A 19,605-nucleotide genomic window follows, 5' to 3' on the forward strand; every position below is an offset into this window, starting at 1 on the left:
GCCTCCCAAAGTGCTGGGATTACAGGCTTGAGCCACCGCGCCCATCCCATACCAAATGTTTCTATTTCAATAGCAAAAAAGTGTGATTCACTAGGCTTCCCAATATTCTTCTTCTGAAAAAAGAGAATATTTTTAAACAATTTACTTGCCAAAATAATCCTAATAGACATTTTTTAATCCATCTCCTAAAACAAAAACAAATGTTCTTACTTTTAAGTACCACCAATATTCTAGTCTATATAACCAGTTAGTAACCAAAGGCAGTTTCAGGGCAATTTTCAATGAATTATAAAAGATGAATGATAGAAAGATTTTGAAATATTTGAATAGAAAAGATTGGCAACTTCCTGAGGGCCCTGGAAGGTGGCATTTCTGGAATGTTCTGACTAAGCAGGTGCTTTGAAAGCCAAGTGAATTTCATTACAGGGGATACCCTGAAATAACAGTAAAGCCAATTTATCTCAAAATCTTTGTATGTGACAATATGTATGGGGCAGTAAAGGCTTGAGATGATTATTTCAGAGTCCAAGCAGCAGAAAATAAAAGTCTGTTCTGTGTTGGTCAAGATTAAAAGACTAGCTCAAGAATCCCAGGATGCAAATATCTCTCTGGATTTGTCGTCTCAACCCTTCCTGTACAACAAACAGAAAGACTTGAGTTCACACCATCACTAGCAGCTGCCAGCCTCATTCTTCACTTCCAATACTCCCTGCATCCTGAAGCTTAAAGCTTACAACTTCTAAGAAAATTCATACTCCTTTAGTTTAGAAGGAAAGAGGGAAAAATAAAGCCACTTTGTCTTATCAAAGTCTTTTAAAAAACCGAAACAAAAACACGAAGGCAAACCACATAACAAACTTAATTTTAAAAATAAGTTGATTTTGAATGGAAACAGCCATTCTGCAAAATGCTACCTGATCTTTGGGATCTAGCAGAGTCTTATCAGAATGTAACTGTTGGGCAATGCATTTTAATTTAATGAATACATAACACTACATGCCAAGTGCTGTTCTATACAGTTTATAGAATATTACTTCATTTAATTTTAATGAAGTAGGTACTACTATTAACCTCCATATTAGTAATGAGGAAACTGAGTGTAGTTTCTCAAGATCACACAACAATTAAGTGGCAGAGCCAGGACTCAAACCCAGAGTCTGATTCCAAATTATATGCTCTTAACCATCTCACCATCTCACTCATCATCTTGGCCAGAAATCAACATCAGCAGGCAAAGCACTGCTAGAGAAGTGCTTCCTCCAATGAACAGAATAAAATCTGGGCATCTAATAACTTGGCCTCCAAGGCCACTGAGCTGAACACTGATTCCAACTGAGGGGCTCAGGCATTATTTTTTGGGGGGTGCGGGCTCAGGCGTTGTTACCTATATTCCCCGGCTCCAAGAAACCTTGCCCACCTCAACACTCAGCATGCTGTTCTCCATCCTTGTACTTTTTTTTTTTTTTTTGAGATGGAGTCTCACTCTGTCACCCAGGCTGGAGTGCAGTAGTGCGATCTCAGCTCACTGCAACTTCCACCTCCCGGGTTCACGCCATTCTCCTTGCTCAGCCAGGACTACAGGCACCCGCCACCACGCCCAGCTAATTTTTTGTATTTTTAGTAGAGATGGGGTTTCACCACTTTAGCCAGGATGGTCTTGATCTCCTGACCTCGTGATCTGCCCGCCTCGGCCTCCCAAAGTGCTAGGATTACAGGCGTGAGCTATTATCCTTGCCTCTCCTCGGCCGGAAAGGCCTTCTCTTCCCTTTGCCTACTATTTTCCATGCATTCCTTAGGTCTCTCCTCAGGAACTGCTCCTCCCTAGAGTTTCCCTGACCACCCCTGCAAGCCCTTGTACCCCTACAGGTCTGTGTGAGGTGCTCCTTCTCCGTGCTCCCAGGACAGTCTCTGCATATGTCTATCACAGTATGATACTTATCCTAGCACCTGCAGGCTGTCTGCTTTAACTATCTTTATAACTCGGGTAATAGGTGGCACTCCTACACCAGTAATGTGAGTACTGACCTGAATTTAGAGACATCTGGATGGCAGCAGATAAAAACAAGTAACAGGCACCTTGGAATGGAATTCTCTAGAAGCTAGGGGCAGACTCAGGTAAATCAAGCAGTTCCAAAGAACTCTTCCGTAATACCTTTAGTAATTAGTGAAAATATACAATCCTCATGCTAATCTAGAAGCTATTCAAATAGAATGCCATATTAAAGGAGATTTAAAAAGCAGTACTAGAGAAAAAAATGCCACTATACACTCAAATTCCAAGTGTATACATGACAAATGAAGCTCCAAACATGACAAATACAGCCCCAAACAAATGTCAGAACAAATCTCCACAGCATAAATTCACTTAGGGTTTATTAAGTGCCAACCATATGTGCTAGGTGCTGTTATGCAAGAGGGATGCCAAGAGGAATAAGATATAAGATGTGGTCCCTAGACTCGAGGAACTCACAGCTAACTTGGTATGACAGACACACAAACAGATCATTGTGACTTAGAGATCTGTATTTTAACAGCAACGCAAACTGAGCATATTGAAAGCACAGAAGAGGGTGGATCTAACTACAATAAAAAAAAAAAAGTAGTAGAATTGATTCAGCTGTTACAAGAAGAATAGCCTGGGAGAAGGGAACGAATCACAAGAAACTTGCCACTCTGAAAACAGAATTCATTACATGTAAAATTTCAAAAGGAAACTGAGTTGAGCATTCAGTAGACACAGAAGTTAAAATGTTATGACAAACCCCTTAACATTCTGAGGGAAAACACTGAGAAGACCAAGCAAGCAGGTATAATATAAATTCTGAGAAAGACAATATATGAAGCTGTCAACCTACCAACTCAACTTCATAAAATTAACTGTGACAAGGGGACCATCAACTTTCTGAAAACCATTAGAAAACTTTTACATTGGAGCTCAAAGAAACTGATACCCTCAGAATGGCACATTGACATGCTGAACTGAAGAAGTCCGAAGGTCTCTTTGACCTTCTGCCCCACTTCCCATCTCTGCCCCTGTCTCTCAATTCTCTGTCTCTCCCAAAGCACAGGATGAAGTTGTTCTCTGAAGTCCCCTTAACTGCCTAAAATCTGGACCTGCCAAAGAAGAAAACAATTACCTCTGACCCCTTTCCTAGTTTCCATTAACTGAACTCTTATCCTAGGAAGAAAGACTGAAGTCTGTCAACACACCTGGACAGACTTCTGTCACAAACCACTGTCTGCTCTGCAGGCCCAACAGACGTATATTCTTGTATATTCTTCAATCCCATTGAATTTCCTTAAAAATCAATAGCTCCCCATCTCCCTTTCTCCTAACAAGAATATATAAACATCTATTCACATTGGGTTGCTGGGTAACTATTCTTCCTATGATGACCTTGTGCTATGCACATTAAAATAAGTTTGTGCCTTTTCTCAAATCAATGTGCATTTTTCGAGTTAATTTTTCTGTGCACCTTTAGAGGGTGAAGGGGTAATTTTCCCTTGATCCCTACATTTACAAAAAACATTTTAACATCCTTAACAAAATATACGCTGGCAGATAGGGGTGGGAAGGCTCTAAGGAAGCAGCTGCCCTACTGCGTTCAATGGAATGCCCCATGGACTACTCTTGGAATGTCTTTAAAACTCAAGCCTTAGAGAGTTCTTCTTCTAGACAAATAGGCAAGTCCCCCTCTAATTTAAATTTTTTAGAAAATCACTTCACTTGGTTGTTGTATAAAACACACAGCAAGCTATACTTGATCTCCTATGAAAAACCAGGAGACCCTGTGAGAACAAGAAGGGCCACCAAGGAGCAGGCCACACATACTCTTTTTCCAAAGCATACAAATCAGCTTTGCTAATAAAACCTGGTGAACACCAATGGAATCTCAGGCACTAAAAAGAAAAGAAGGGTGACTAATACTTACTGAAAATTTATTCTTATTTAAAGGCTATTTTAAGTAATGTTATACAAATAACTTAATCAGGCCCGGGGTGGTGGCTCACAACTGTAATCCCAACACTTTGGGAGGCAGAGGTAGATGGATCACTTGAGTCCAAGAGTTCGAGACCAGCCCAGACAACATGGCAAAACTATGTCTCTGCTAAAAAAAATACAAAACATTAGCCAGGCATGGTGGCATGTGCCTGTAGTCCTAGCTACTTGGGAGGCTGAGGTGGGAAGATTGCTTGAGCCCAAGAGGTGGAGACTGCAGTGAACTGATATTGCACCACTGCATTCCAGTCTGAGCGACTGAGTGAGACTCTGCCTCAAAAACAAACAAACAGAAAAACAAAACAAAACAAAAACCCCCCAACAAATTACTTAATCCTTTCCATCTACCATCCTGTATTTTTCCCTTTGTTTAAACAAATGAGAAAACTAAAGCTCTAAAAACATAAGAAACATAGTCATCCAATCATCACACAGCTCTTGTGAACTTTCCACCACACCTCATTAACTTAAATGAGGTTGATGCTGAATAAATGCATGGATGAATAGTTATACACCCAATACAGTCAAAGTGCTTTTATTATTAAGTGAACTGAAGTTTGTAAAAGCCTCAATTAGCATATAATATAATGAGCACATAATTATGGAATTTGTTTTTGCCGTTCAAAATCTTAGAAATAGATAACATGAGAGAAGACAGCTTCATGTGCTGAACTAGATAAATTAATATATCTGAAACTCTTTATCTTTCTATTATAGAAGCCATAAGATCTTCCTAAGAATATTTTGCCATCTCAGAATATTCTATTCCTTTATATAGGAGACTCATCCCAAATCCATCAGTAGGATCACTGAAGATTTATATTCCAGTTTGAATATGTTCATTTTCTGTAATAAAAATCCAATGAGAAAATGTCTTAAATAGTAATGAAATGATGAACAGGGACACTTTTGCTAGCAGCAGATCTATCTTTAGCCAGTTATCTTGATATCCCCAGCAGGAAACAGCATATTCTCAGTGCCACTGCATATACTTCTTGGGAGTATCTTTCACACTTCCCTTATTTCCTTCTGAAACTCTTCACAATTCAAGTAGGTAAAATAAATAAATAAATAAATAAATGGTATTTTATCACAACTTTTAAAGTAAGTTTATATAAAGCACACACTATTGGATTCAATGTTATGTTTATTGCTCAGAACTACTGACACTTGCAGTAAGAAAGAAGCATTATAACCAATCCCTCTCACCAAAGTCTAAATAGGTGAGGTCAGATGCTCTTTTTCTCAGTGTCTAGAGGTGTCAGGCTCCGTGAATGGTCAGAAATACATAGATTATTTAATATATGCAGTTCACTTTAATCTGAGATGAAGCACAGTGAATATCTTGTAGATTTTTCAGGGCATGTGTCAACTTCTTTTAAGGAATGTGCAGGGTCTCTCAGGGCTTACAGGAGACTAAGAAATCTACTAATGGGAGTCATTAGCAATGGGCCCTACCATTTACAATACTGTAGTAACGTCTTACAAAGATAATTACGCTACTCTTTTGTCATCTCTGTAACTCAGGTTTCTCATCTTAAACATGGTTGATTTGAGTCTTAGATATCTTTGTTAACCATTTCACATTGTTAAATTACATCATTCCATTATTTTATGAATAACAGAAATGGAAGGGATTTTATAAGATAAACAACTAGAGTTGAATCACTACCATTTATTGAGTGCTTACTATGCTAGACATTTTGCTAAGTGTATTATATACATTCGATAATTTAACCCTTACAACACCTCTACCAGGTAGATATTACTATCCCTATTTCACAGAAAAAGAAATAAAGTCACAATATTATAATTTATATTAAGTGAATTGCCTTAGCAAAGTAACATAACAAGAAAAAACCAAATATCTCATATTCTCACTTATACTTGGGAGGTAAATGATGAGAACACATGGGCACACAGAGGGGAACAACACACATTGCGGCCTATCAGAGGGTGGAGGGTGGGGGAAGGGAGAGGATCAGGAAAAATAACCAATGGATACAAGGCTTAATACCTGGGTGATAAAATAATCTGTACAACCAAACTCCGTGACATGGCTTTACCTATGTAACAAACCCGCACATAGTGCACATGTACCCCTGAACTTAAAAGTTTTAAAAAAAGGAATTAAGTAAATTGGTCAAAGGAACACATAGTAAGTAAGAGACAGTGCTGATACTTGAATCCATTTTTGTCTTACTCTGACACTATAATTAAGAGGGCTGCTATCCAAAATGGTGTGCATACTATTTAATTAAAACAGCTATATACTATGTGAATCTAAAGCTACAAAATATGATACTGGTAGATAAATGAAAGTTATATATGAATAATAAATACTTCAAATAGTATGTTCCATATTTAACACTGTATCATTTAAAAATTCATAGGTTTTTAATGCACAAACCTTAAACTATCCATATATCCAACTTCCTAGAAGTTAAAAATAATTAGTTAAAATCCCAATAATATGCAGTCAACGTCAAAATATTTTGTAATATGCATCAGATAATGGTTTAACTGCAATACTAGGTCTTCAGTTTTAAAAGCCACAAAATGATTCATCATGATTCATTCCATTTAGTTGAGTTTCAAAACAGTTAATGCAAATATTAAATCCTAATTTGTAGTGCAATGTACACCCAAATAATTTTACAAAGCATCATTGCAATTCAAAGTATTGAATTTTTAAAGAATACTTAGAGGATTATACAGAGATATTAAAAAAAGACAGAAATAAAACCCTAGCTATTCAACATTAAGTATAATTTATGTGTCACTTTGGACATACTTGACAGCGTTAAGTGTGCTACTGGGATGGTATAAGACAAAAGCACTCATGCTAAGGCATCAGGCCTTTCACGTGTATTTTTTTGCAATATATATTTTACAGATCCATTTCTTGGAAAATCTGAGTAGCAGAAGGAGTCTGTCTTGCCACTTTTCTGCCCTGTTTGAGTTCTTCCATTCTTCTTTCTGCTTTTTCAGTTACACTCTCTAAGGCTCTGACGTAACATGTTTTGTCATCTCCAGATAATGTAACAATTTAATTTACATTCTTTAAGATCTTTGAATATTAATATACTTCTCCTAAAGATAAGAACTTTCCGGAGAGAAATAACTCAAAAAAATGAGAATTTCAGGTTCATAGGCTTCTGGGGAAATAACTGCTTAGCTTACCAAGTAAGTTGGCCTTCCATTGCACACTCTCTACTTCAAGGCAATGGCGGATACTAAGCAAGGTGGTGTTTCCAGTATGGAGGTGCCCACAATGAGCAGGCAGTTTAAAGCCATAGGATATAGAGCTGGGAGACGTATAATGAGTCAAGTGAGGCTAGTGTGACTGATCTTGGTTTTGTCAAGTTCTGTAAAAGAAGATCTAGTACAGTAAGCAGGTTTCCAAGTTATTGGGTTTTGTATATACCGTGAAGCATATGGACGGAGTGGGGGCGGGGGCTGGGTCTTCCCTTTAATAAAGGTGGGCGTCTGCCTAAAATTAGTATTAGAAATATTCCCTAGCTGAGCAGAAACTGTTAAAGACAAGCTGTTGGATTTAATAGCTATCTAACATAATTTTCCAAGAGAAAAACTGAAAGAACTGTTCTAAGAAATTCAAATAACATAATCTTATTCTGTCACTCACAAGTTTCTGTCTGTCAGAATTATAGGACTGACCTGACTAATAAGCGCTTTTCTGAACTATAGAGAAATAGCACAAAATCTAAATTGGGAAATGGAGAGTCAGTAGTTCTTCCTACTCAACTTCATTTGGGAACGTATGCTACTCTCTCCCAACTACAGGGCCATTCTTTTTTATATGAAAACAAATCAATATTCAGAGTTTAAATGTTTTTTCTGACTAAAGTAACATCTTAGATACTAAATCAAAATGAATTAACTTAATATCAACTGAGAAGGCTAGTATAACTAAAAAGAGAGAGATGTGGATTGAAAAATTGACAAAGGTGATAGATCTTGAGTTTAAAGGCCTTGGAGTAAATCACAAAAACAAGCTATATCAAAGAAATACTAATTTCAAATGGGATGTAACATTTAACAACTTGTGAATTTAAATACGTATGATCAGCAAACCTCTTTCTCCATCCTCTCAGAGGGGTCTGAAGTAACAGAAATTTATACAGGAATGAGAAAATACCTATGAACTGTACTGGCTGGACACATGAATGCTGTGCCTATCCAAGACAATATGTGTATACTCTACTACTTGAGCTTATTTCCCTTCAGGGTCTCATGTCTGTCCTGGAAAACATGAAAACAAACAGGTCGTGTGTAGATCCATCTTAAACTGGAGAGAGGCAAGGCGATGAGTGTAAAGCCCAGGAGGGTGTTTCCCCTGTTCTTAATGGGAACTCCCAAGTTGGGTAACTAACAATTAAAGAACCATGTAACACTTCCAATCATTGTCTGCATTTCATCATTTTTTGGGGTGATTTCTTTTCAATCTGGGTTTTAAAGGATCTCCAGGAAACAGTGTACTATTTAATTAGCTGGCCTTAACTCCTTTGCTGTATCCAAATTGTTACGAGCAAATCAGCAGATGATCCCGAGGATGCAAAAGACATGTTCTAAACAACTAAATGTACGCCCCACATCTTAACCAGAAAATTCACTACTCAGATCCCCTCTGAATGTCCAAAACAATATGAGCTGACATGTGGAACTTCATTTTCTTTTATCGTTAGTCCTCCACTTTCTAGATATGGAAGATTATTTTATTATTATAAAAATAAGATGAAAACATCCAAAAAAAAAAAAAGACCCGGACACAGAGTGTGAAATTTTTAAAACATTCTTTAATGGCCTCATGAAATAATCATATTTCTTTAAATAAAGAATGAGGAAAGGATCTCTAATATTCACAGTCATGTGTAGTAGGAAATTATTAGGAGCTAAATGAGAAGCTCTAATGAAGAATATTGAGAAAATCAGGTGTCACTTGGTTTTCTATCTGAACATTAGAAAGTCTCATTTAGAAATCAATTCTCAGTGCCATCTGTATAAGAGAAGCTTAATTTGGCATAGCATTATTCTGTCTTTTATACACCTGCTTATTCTCTGGTCTATTAAAGAAAAATAGCAAGTTTTCAACCATAATAAACCTCCTATCCTTTTCATTAATATATCTATTGAAATGAAAAATAAGAATCAGCTTTACACCAATAGGATTTCAGATACTTCAGAGAATAAGTCAGGAAGTTCAAAATTACTTTGGTCATTTTCACTTGTTCATAAAAAAAGGGGCAAATGTGTTTTTGCAGGGAATCTTCTAGAAAAGTCATTATGATAACACAAATGGAAGTACATTACATAAAAACACAGGAAGATTCAATCTCATCATGGTAATAAGATTCAAACATCTACATTTCTGGGTATCAGCTGGAGAAAGCATCAATTAATCTTTTTTTCATGAATCTTAATTTTCAGTCTCTCATGCTTATCAATTTTTAAAGAACAAATGAAAAACTGAATAAAGGATGAAATTTAGACCATTATAGTCATTTGTGAAAATGCAATGGTCAATCTGTAAACCACTGAGAATTATAAAATCAAGAATTAATACAAGTTCTATATTCAACTATGATAGCTCAAACCCAATATAATTCATAGTGAATGGTCTTTAAAGGGGGTGGAGATTTTAACTACCTTTCCAAAAATACTCTAACCAGTTTCCCACATACCAGTTATCACCATCTACAAACTGGTTGCAATGCCTTTAATCATCATAAGTATTTATAACAAGGCTAATGTCCTCAGGCTTTTGATCCAGGTTTTAAATCGTCCACTAATTAACTGCTAAAATTACCCACTTGTCAAAAATTGATACTATGCTTAGAAATAAACCATTTATTATTAGTGAATATTTATTTCATAATGCCATATTGGTAACAGACAACTTTTGTAGGCAATTAAAGTAGCAAAGTGAGTCTAGAAATTTAGTTAACACTGGCTTTTTAAAATGAGTCTATTCCAGTGCTTACAAGAAATACACATCAAGAAAAATAAAATTTTCATGAATGTTTTGCTGGGAATTAGTACAAAATTATCTCATCTTGCTTTACTATGAAATCAGGAGCTATGTGTAGCTCCAGTTGTTCTTTTTTTCTCCCCTTCATTCTTCCAGGATACATTACCATTGTAATGCCTGAAATTCTACCCAAGTCTCACTAAGGAACAATCTCCACAATTCTTAAATGCAGGATAGCCACATTTTTACAATACACAATTACATATAAAATATAAACAAAGAAAAATATGTATATTTTTAGAATCCTAGAAAATGTTTAAAATGTTTATATATACTGTCATGCTGAAGAATGATGAAACTAAAAGTCGAAATTGCTAACTTTAGAAGCAAAATGATTTGATCACTGTGTTTTCCTGTTGTTCACCATAATAAAAATCAAGTATTTATCACATTCTGAACATTTAATAGTCTGTGAAGTGTCTACCAAACATAGAGCTTCTGTGTTACTAAAAGGACATGCTCTTTTAAAGATAATAGCTTATCTCACCTGGTTTTCCTATCTCCATAAATTTATAAAGAACTATTACAATGTCTTATTTTAGCTCAGCTGAGGTTTTTTGGTTTTTTTTCCCCCAACAATCTAAGATGATGGGAAGATCAACTTTAAAAAAAAATTAACATCTAGCACAGCATTATGAACAGCTGTTAACTTAGTAAACATTATATTTATGTTCTTCATTTTTATATTCATAGATTTAAGTGACAATAAATATCACCACATGAAAAAATATGTTTATATATCAAACAGAAATACCCATGAGACATCTGTCACTATGTCATAGTCAGAATTTTTTGAGAATAATTTCACCTGCAATTCAGATCCTAAAGCAACTCTGGAGGAGACCCTTGTCTCCAAACAAACAGTGAGGAAATCCCAATGCATAATTAGATGAGTGGCCTCTCACAGAAACAAACATCGTGATAAGGGTTGTCTGCTTCCATGCACTGCAATTCAGATGCCAAAACACAAGGCTTTAACAAGCTACACCTATTTTTTAACTTTCCATACCCTTGGAGAAAGTATCACCATTATCTTCAATATGAAAATGATGATGAACCTATGTGACTTAGTGTTTCTAAAGTCACAAATAATCAAGCTAATTACAGTAATTTAATGTATTAATCATGTAGCTCAGGGAAAAGAACATTGGACAAAGAGTTAAAAAGCCCTTTAACACACTCCATCATCTCAGTGATCCTGATGTTTATTTTCTATGAAATGTCGGGGGCTGGAATGAACCATTGATCCAGGACGCTGGTCCTGGAATGCGCTTGGCTACAGCATTATCACTTAAAGAGGTATTTTTTATTTTGTTTTGTTTTAAATTACATCAGCATTCAATGTTTAAATTATTATGACCATGTAAATGTTATTTACAGCTGAGCTATAAAGTTTACTATGAATATCTTTCTTTCCCCTGCATAAAAATTTGTTTTTCCTGGTGTTAGTAATAATCTAGTTCTTTTGTTTGTCAGTTTGTTTCCCTTTGTTTAGTTTTCTTTGTGGTCACTACTAATTCAACACCAAATTCTTTTCCCATCTTTTAAGCAACAGTGGAGTATATCCTCAAGCATCTTCCTGAGAAAGAATGTAACATAAACAAAATTTTCAACTCCTTGTGTATCTGAAAATGGTAATTTTACCTTCATACTTCATTGACAGTTTGCACAGAATTCTAGGCTGAAAATACTTCTGTGTCCAAATTTTCAAGCTATTGTCTCACTGCCATACCCCTTTCAGTGTCACTGCTGAAAATCTGATGCCATTGTAATTCTTGATCCCGTGGAGTAAACCCGTTTCCTTTTTTATGGATTTTTCTTTGAACCCAGTGTTCTGAAATTTTGCAATAATGAACAGTATTTTCAGTTTCTTTTTTAAATGTTCTAGGCATTAATCTAAAAACTCAAGCCTATACATTTGAAAAAATTATGGTTTCATAGTTATTACTTTAATGATTCCCTCCTTTCTTTTTTCCTCAGTTATTCAGATGTGGGATCCCCTATATTAGACCTCTGATTTTTTGATACTTTCTTTCCCATTTTTCATCTTTGTATTTTTTGGTTTATTTTCTGGCAAATTTCTTCAATTTTATCTTCCATGATTTTATTGTTGTTTTTAATTTGCTATATTTTTAATTTCCAAGAGTTCCTCTGTGTTGACTAAATTCTGCTTCTCAAAAATAATACAACATTCTTGTTTTATGGATGAATTATCTTCTTTTCTCTCTCTGAGACTATTAATGATAATTTTTTAAAGTTTCCTTCTCTACCTATCCCTATCCAATCAGTGGAAGCAACTTGGCTTCCTCCAAGTTACTCATTTGTCAACTGGGGTCTTCACTGGAGAGTTTCTTGGATTCTTTAGGTTTGTTATCTTGGAAAGATCAGATCCTTCCCAGAATACTCTTAAAATCTTCTCCCTTGAGGCACAACTCTTGCTGTCTGAAGCTCTCCATGCCAAGCCCTGTCTCTCAAGCTCTCTCCTGCCTCTCTCTGACCTACACAGCCCCCACCTCATTCTGGGTCACCATCCGCTCCCCTGCTGGCAGAGTGAGGAGCAATGGAAGCCAGCAGGCTGCAGGGCTGTGGAAGAACAAGAGGTTAGGATTGCTGGCAAGTATACATGTCCCCAAGGCTGGGGAGTAAAGTGATGCAGGGATACAGGGAGAGTCAGGAGATGCTGTAGATCATGGGAGATACCTTGGCCTCTCATCCTTGAGTCTGAGCAAATGCCCATATTTCCTACCCAAAGCTACTTTTTAAAGTAAATTTTTATTGATACATAATATTTGTACCTATTTTGGGGAGCACAGGGTATTTTTATACAATCATACAATGTATAATGATGGGTATTTAGGATATCCCTGACCTCAAATATTTATAATTTCTTCGTCTTGGGAACATTTCAAATCTTTTCTTTTAGTTATTTTGAAATATGCAATGTATTGTTGTTAACTATTGTTAGACTACTGTGCTGTCAACACTAGAACATATTCCTTCTATCGAACAGTATGTCTGTACTTGTTAATCAATCTCTCTTCATCCCCCACCCCCAAATCCTTCCCAGCCTGTGGTAACTATCATTCTACTTTCTACCTCCACAAGATCAACTTTTTTAGCTCTCATATACGAATATAAATACATCCTATTTGTCTTTCTGTAAGGGGCTTATTTCACTTAGCATAATAACCTTCAGTTCCATCCATACTGCTGCAAATGACAGGATTTCATTCATTTTTATGGCTGAAAAACCTTCCATTGTATGTATGTACTGCATTTTCTTTATCAATTTGTTGATGGACAGTTAGATTGATTCCATATATTTGCTACTGTGAATAGTGCTTCAATGAACATTGTGGTGCAGAAATTTCCTTTCTTTTGGATAAACACCCATTAGTAGGACTGCTGGATCATATGGCAGTTCAACTTATAGTTTTTTAAGAAACCTCCATAGGTTCTCCATAATAACTGCACTAATTTATATTCCCACAAACAGTGTATGACTTCCCTTTTCTCCACATCTTCACTAACATTTGTTATGTTTTGTCTTTTTTATGATAGCCATTCTAACTGGGGTAAGATGCAATTTCATTGTGGTTTTGATTTTTACTTCTCTGATAATTAGTGATGTTGAGCATGTTTTACTACCTATGCACCATTTGTATGTCTTCTTCTGAGACAGGTTTTTTTCAGGTCCTTTGCCTACTTTTTAACGAGTTTGTTTCTTTTGCTGTTGAGTTGTTTCAATTCCTTGTATAATCTAAATATTAGTCCCTTGTCAGATGAAGTTTGCAAATATTTTCTCCCATTCAACAGGTTGTATCTTTGCTCATTTTCTTTGCTTTGCAGAAGCCTATGAGTTTAATATAGTCCCATTTATCTGTTATTTTTATTTTTGTTGCCTGTGCTTTTGAGGTCTTAGCCATAGAATCTTTTCCTAGACCAAAGTCCTGAAGTGTTTCTCCCATGTTTTCTTGCCTGAGTTTAACAGTTTTGGGTCATATGTTTAAGCCTTTAATCCATCTGAAGTTGATTTTTGTATATGGTGAAAAATAGAGGTCTTTGTTCATTCTTCTGCACGTGGATTTCCAGGTTTTCCAGCACCAGTTATTGAAGAGAATGTTATTTCCCGAAAGTATGTCCTTGACACCTCTATCAAGTATCAGTTGACTATAGGTTTGTGGATTAATTTGGGGATTCTCTATTCTGAGCATTTTTCTGTTCCCTTTATCCGTGTGTCTCTTTTTTATACCCATAACATTTTGTTTTGGTTACTATAGCTTTGTACTGTATTTTGAAGTCACATAGTATGAAATCTCCAGCTTTGTTCTTTTTGTGCAGTATTGTTTCGGCTATTTGGGTTCTTTTGTGGTTCCATATAAATTTTAGGATTGTTTATCTACTGCCATGAAGAATGTCATTGGTATTTTGATAGGAATTGTATTGAAACTGTACATTTCTTTTGGTAGTATGGTATTTTAATAATATTAATTTTTCTGATCCATGGTCATAGGATGTCTTTCCATTTGTAGCTTCTTCAATTTCTTTGATCACTGTTTTTCAGTTTTCTTATACAGGTCTTTCACCTTCCTTGATTAAACTGATTTCTACATAATTTTTGGCAACTATTATCAATTAAATTGTTTTATCTCTTTTTCATATAGTTCATTATTGGGGAAGAAACACTACTAATTTTTATATATTGACTTTTTATCCTGCAATTTTACTGAGTTAGTTTATCAGTTTTGTAACTTTTTTTGGTGGAGTCTTTAGATTTTTCTATACATAAGATTATTTTGTCTGCAAGGAGAGATGATCAGAGGACTTCTTCTTTTCCAATTTGGATTTTTTTCATTTTTTTTTTCTTGGCTGATTACTCTGGCTAAAATTCCCAGTATTATACTGTGCAGACATCCTGATTCTGGGAGGTGAGAATATATATATATATATGTGTGTGTGTGTGTGTGTGTGTGTGTGTGTGTGTGTGTGTGTGTGTGTGTTCATATATACATATAAAGCTTGCCAGGTGACTCTACTGTGGAATAAAGTGAAGACCTGTTAGTTTATTACTGAGGTTTCTTGTATCCACAAATATGCCAAGAACTGAGACTGTCAAGGACATTTCAGAAGATCCTCAACAAATCAAAGATTTCACTAGTTATGAGGAAAGGAATCCCCATAGATTAATACATTTTGCTGCTTTTAAGGTATTTTTAAAAATAGGAAGAGGTAAATCACATCACATTCTTTTAAAAACAAAAATGTAGTAAGGCATCTATCTGTGACCATGTTAAACAACTTCCAAGTAGGAAAAGTTCCTGCTGATATAAATACCCAGGCTGGCTGTAAGTATCACATATAATTCCTGTGACATTATTTCTACACTGACTACACACTTCATTCATCATTAAGTTTCTCACTATGTCCTAGGAGGCACCAAGTCCTGCAGTGTTAGACCTTGTTTATCACCACAGTGCAACCTAGACTTGGAATGAGGAGCAAATAGTAAGTATTTAAAGTATGACGAATGACTACGGGATGAAAGAAAAGCACACAAAGCTTGAATAAGAGCCAGTGAGACCGTTTCTAGAGGTACAGCCCAGTTACTGAGAAACAGTAACCTTGAGACCCATCTCTCCATGACCATTAGGAGATAAGGGAAAATAAAATGTAATGGAAGAAGCAGAATGTACAGTAAAAGTGGGACAAAATTCATCAGTCACTGGCCTGTGGACAGAGAACACAGCGATGCTTTGTGGAAAGAGGTTTTCTTTTTTTCATCAACAAAATTTTCCACCAACAGTTGCTGATAACTAATGACACACAGATGACTGGTGAGAAACTAAACAGGAATAATAAAAGCCCAGTGATGTCATGACTGCGGGAAAGGTTCAATCAGTTCTTTAATCTCAATTGAATCACTGAATGTGAAAGTCAGGAAGTCAAAGTTAGCTCAGAGGATTTGCTCATTTCCACCGGGGCTGGTGAACTTCTGAGCTCCCCAGGGCCAATGGTCTCACTAGCTGGGTGATCGACACATTCTCAGGGATAGAGTGGGAAACAAGAATGAAGATGTATTGTACTATTGATTTCAAAGTCAATAAACCCTAAGAAGAGAACATGCGAAAGTATGAATGAGAGAATTTGAGACTTTAATGTTAAAAAATTATGTTCATGTTATAATACTAATATTTAGAGTTGGAATTGAACATGGACAAGATTAATAAAACAGGTATTTTCATCCATTAAAATTTCTAACCTAACTACTAATAAACTATATGTTAATGATTACAGATTTTTAAGAAAAATGAACAGTCAAAAAACTTCAAGGAAAGGCAATCTAATAAAACACAACAAAAAGAAAACATATGAAAAAATCAACAGACTATAATTTCTATATCGATTCCATTATTTATTTAAAAATGTTTTGACAGAGTTCCTATAAATTCCTACATTTTAAAATTATACAGTGTAACTGACCACCATAAACCCTCATTATTAATTTGTCACATTTATACACACACATATAAAGTTTCCCAGGTGATTCGACTATGGAATAAAGTGAAGACCTCTCAGTTTATTACTAAGGTTTCTCGTAACAAATGGGAAGAAATGGAGATGAATAATTTTACTTCAGATACATCTGTAATACTCAATGGGTTCTCAGGATTATGAAATGTAGTCATTTGAGTTACACAATATAAGAACATAATTAAGCAATATCAGATATAACTTTGATCTCTTCTAATTCTATTGCATATATGAAGAAGGAGTTCCTGTTTGAAACTTGAAATTTTGGAATAATTTCCCAAGATGACTGTGAGGTCAAGTCTTAGGAAATCGTAGTTCTTTTGATACTCGGTACTAAAATTTCTAGTAAAAGAAAGGAAAAACAGTAGCAGGTAGTAGAATATGCTTGTACATACAAATAAAAAGACATGCACTGTAAACCCACCATAACATTGTTTTAGATCATAATGATGCTTTATGTTGAAACCAACTGGTACATCAGTATGGGTTCCACGCTAGAACTGAGACTCCCCTCTACTATGAAGTATTAAAAAGAAGGATTCCAATGGTTTTTCACTCATTATTAGCGAATGTTTCTCCAGTAAGAAAATATAAGATCTAAATATTAATACCCCAGTAAAAATATTTAATGTTAAAACATGGCTTCCAATAACTCAACTGAAGCAATGACTATAGTTCACCTCAATATCACTTCTCTTTACACAAAAAGTTTTAAAAATTTAAATATGTTATGGTAGAGATGCTAGACTTCAGTTCAGAAAATACACATCAAGAATGTTAACCCTTGTCTCAAAAAGATCTTTTCCTACCTTCACGTTATCTGGATGCAGCCCCCCAGGGTGCTTGTCCATGTACTGACATAAATCAGTGTGCTAAAAGAGAAAAGGAAAAATGTATTAATAATCCTCTGGCTATAACATGATAAATCAATATCTTCCTACTTCAATGTCACCATTACCTTCTGAATAGAGCAAATAAAAGACAAGTGGGTGGATTTTTCAGTGTTATGTAGTGGCATGCCTCCCCACCCCCTAATTTTAACCACAATTGAAACATTATTTTTCCCTCTCGGCTCTGTTTTGTTAAATATTTCTATGTATTAAAAAGAATACATGTCCATAATTTGTTAAGTGTCTCATTTCCTCTTCATTGAATATATCCTTATGCCTTAACTTAGAAAACATAATTAACCAATGCAATTATAACATCAATTATCCCATATTTTCCAAATGCAAATAAAAAATACTTATTTTATACGAGATGAAATTACAACAAATACATTCTGCTAGTAAAATTAATCACTGGATTTATCTTTATGTCAATATTCAGAAAAAATAATTTTCAGGTTTTTACAACTCCTGAATATATTTGAGCAAATATGCTTGATAACTTAACAGAAACATCTTCAAAACTAAAAATTAAGATAAATATATCCAGATCTAAGTTTAAAAGAATATTCAACATCTCATGCTGTTATTCTTTTAAATATGCGAAGCTTGATTTGTCCACAAATATATATCTTCTTCTTAATGCTTTTTCTGCTTATATTATAAACTAGATAAAATTTTTTAAAAGCATGTAGTTACTATTCACATTTTTCTTCTTTTATTGGAGTGTACTATAAGATTTATAAGACTGAAACATTTAATCATTCTGTAAAAGCCAATGAACATGAGCATTTTTGCCCCAATATCAGGCTTGAATTACTGAGGAAGTACAAGTTTTACAATACATTCAAGAACTTTGCTGTAGTCATTTATAACAACAGTTCAGATTCCGTTACTAAGCTTTTATTGCATGCCAGGTGATAATTGCTGAGGATACAAAGCAGAAATTAGCCTTCATCATTCATCATGTACTTTTTGAGCCTGTATGTTCCAGGCACAACACTAGTCACTAAGAACATAGGAGTAAATGAAACAGATGCAAATGGAGAAAAAACAGACATGCCACTGATTACAGTAAAGTCTGCTGTGTATTATTTTAAGAATAGTACCGGATGATGTTCAAGGGCACAGCAGGGGAAACCTAATGAGGTCTAGAGATTTCAGAAAGGTCTCTGGAGGAAGTTACTTCTAAGTAAGACATGAGTAGAGAATGAAAGAAGTTAGCCAAATGAAGGGCAAAGGCAAATAAAATGGGTCAGAGAAAATGCTCTTAGATATGTTCTGAGACGAAATTGCCTTTATCTTGGGCAACGCTCAAGCTTTGATTTAGCTTCTAAATCAAAGTCAAACTACATGAGGGTAGAAACTATGATTAATTTGGAAATTATTCTCACTCTGGTCCAGGCAAAATGTCAGACAAAGAGAAAAAGAAACTAAGTACAGATGGGAATACTTTTACATATAAGTTAGCACACTAAAAACAAACTTAAAATATGATTAAAATAGGTTCAATGGAGTTTTCCCTGAGTAACTATATGAAAGTTTTATTTCATGCATTTAGTGAAATGAGGAATGACTCTGGACCCCAAACTGCCATTTTGTAACTTCATATTGTTAACTTCCCCATCCTTAAACAAGGATAACACCATCCTCAGAGAAGGACAAACAAAGAATGTGCGAACATTTGTTTTTGAAGCCAGTATATGATAAGTACTTTCTACTTATAGTATAATAGATAATAATCACATATACATGATGTGTTGAAATGCTTATTAAAAATGTAAAATCTCAGTTTTAAAACAAAGAAAATCAAATTCATACTGCTTCCCAAATACAAACTAAGAACAATAAATACCAAAAATCCAGAAAGTCTGAAAATAAAAGTTTATTTATACTTTTGATATTTTGTTATTTATATTGCAAATATCAATAAGAAGGAATCAGATATATCAATGTAAAATCACATTTAACAGAATTCAAGAAACATGTATTCAACATTTGCATACCTAACAATAGGATACATTATTAAAAGCAAAAATTGACAAACATGAAAGAAGAAACGGAAAATTTCACAAAATCTTGAAGGGTTTTGCTTACTCCTTTCAAAAATTAACAAATGGAATTGGCCAAAAAAGTAA

General features: G+C 35.0%; 1 protein-coding gene across 3 annotated transcripts in view; it reads right to left on the bottom strand.

Moving 5' to 3' along the window:
• Window positions 1-19,605, bottom strand: part of CDK14 (cyclin-dependent kinase 14) — a 487,133-nt gene that overhangs the window by 285,826 nt on the left and 181,702 nt on the right. For all 3 annotated transcript variants that reach the window (XM_011956201.1, XM_011956202.1, XM_011956203.1), the window contains one exon: window positions 17,390-17,452. In XM_011956201.1, the coding sequence (XP_011811591.1) occupies window positions 17,390-17,452 (63 nt within the window). The remainder of the gene's footprint in view (window positions 1-17,389; window positions 17,453-19,605) is intronic.

Source organism: Colobus angolensis, unplaced genomic scaffold (assembly GCF_000951035.1).
Source record: "Colobus angolensis palliatus isolate OR3802 unplaced genomic scaffold, Cang.pa_1.0 Scaffold410, whole genome shotgun sequence".
NCBI classification, from domain to species: domain Eukaryota; kingdom Metazoa; phylum Chordata; class Mammalia; order Primates; family Cercopithecidae; genus Colobus; species Colobus angolensis.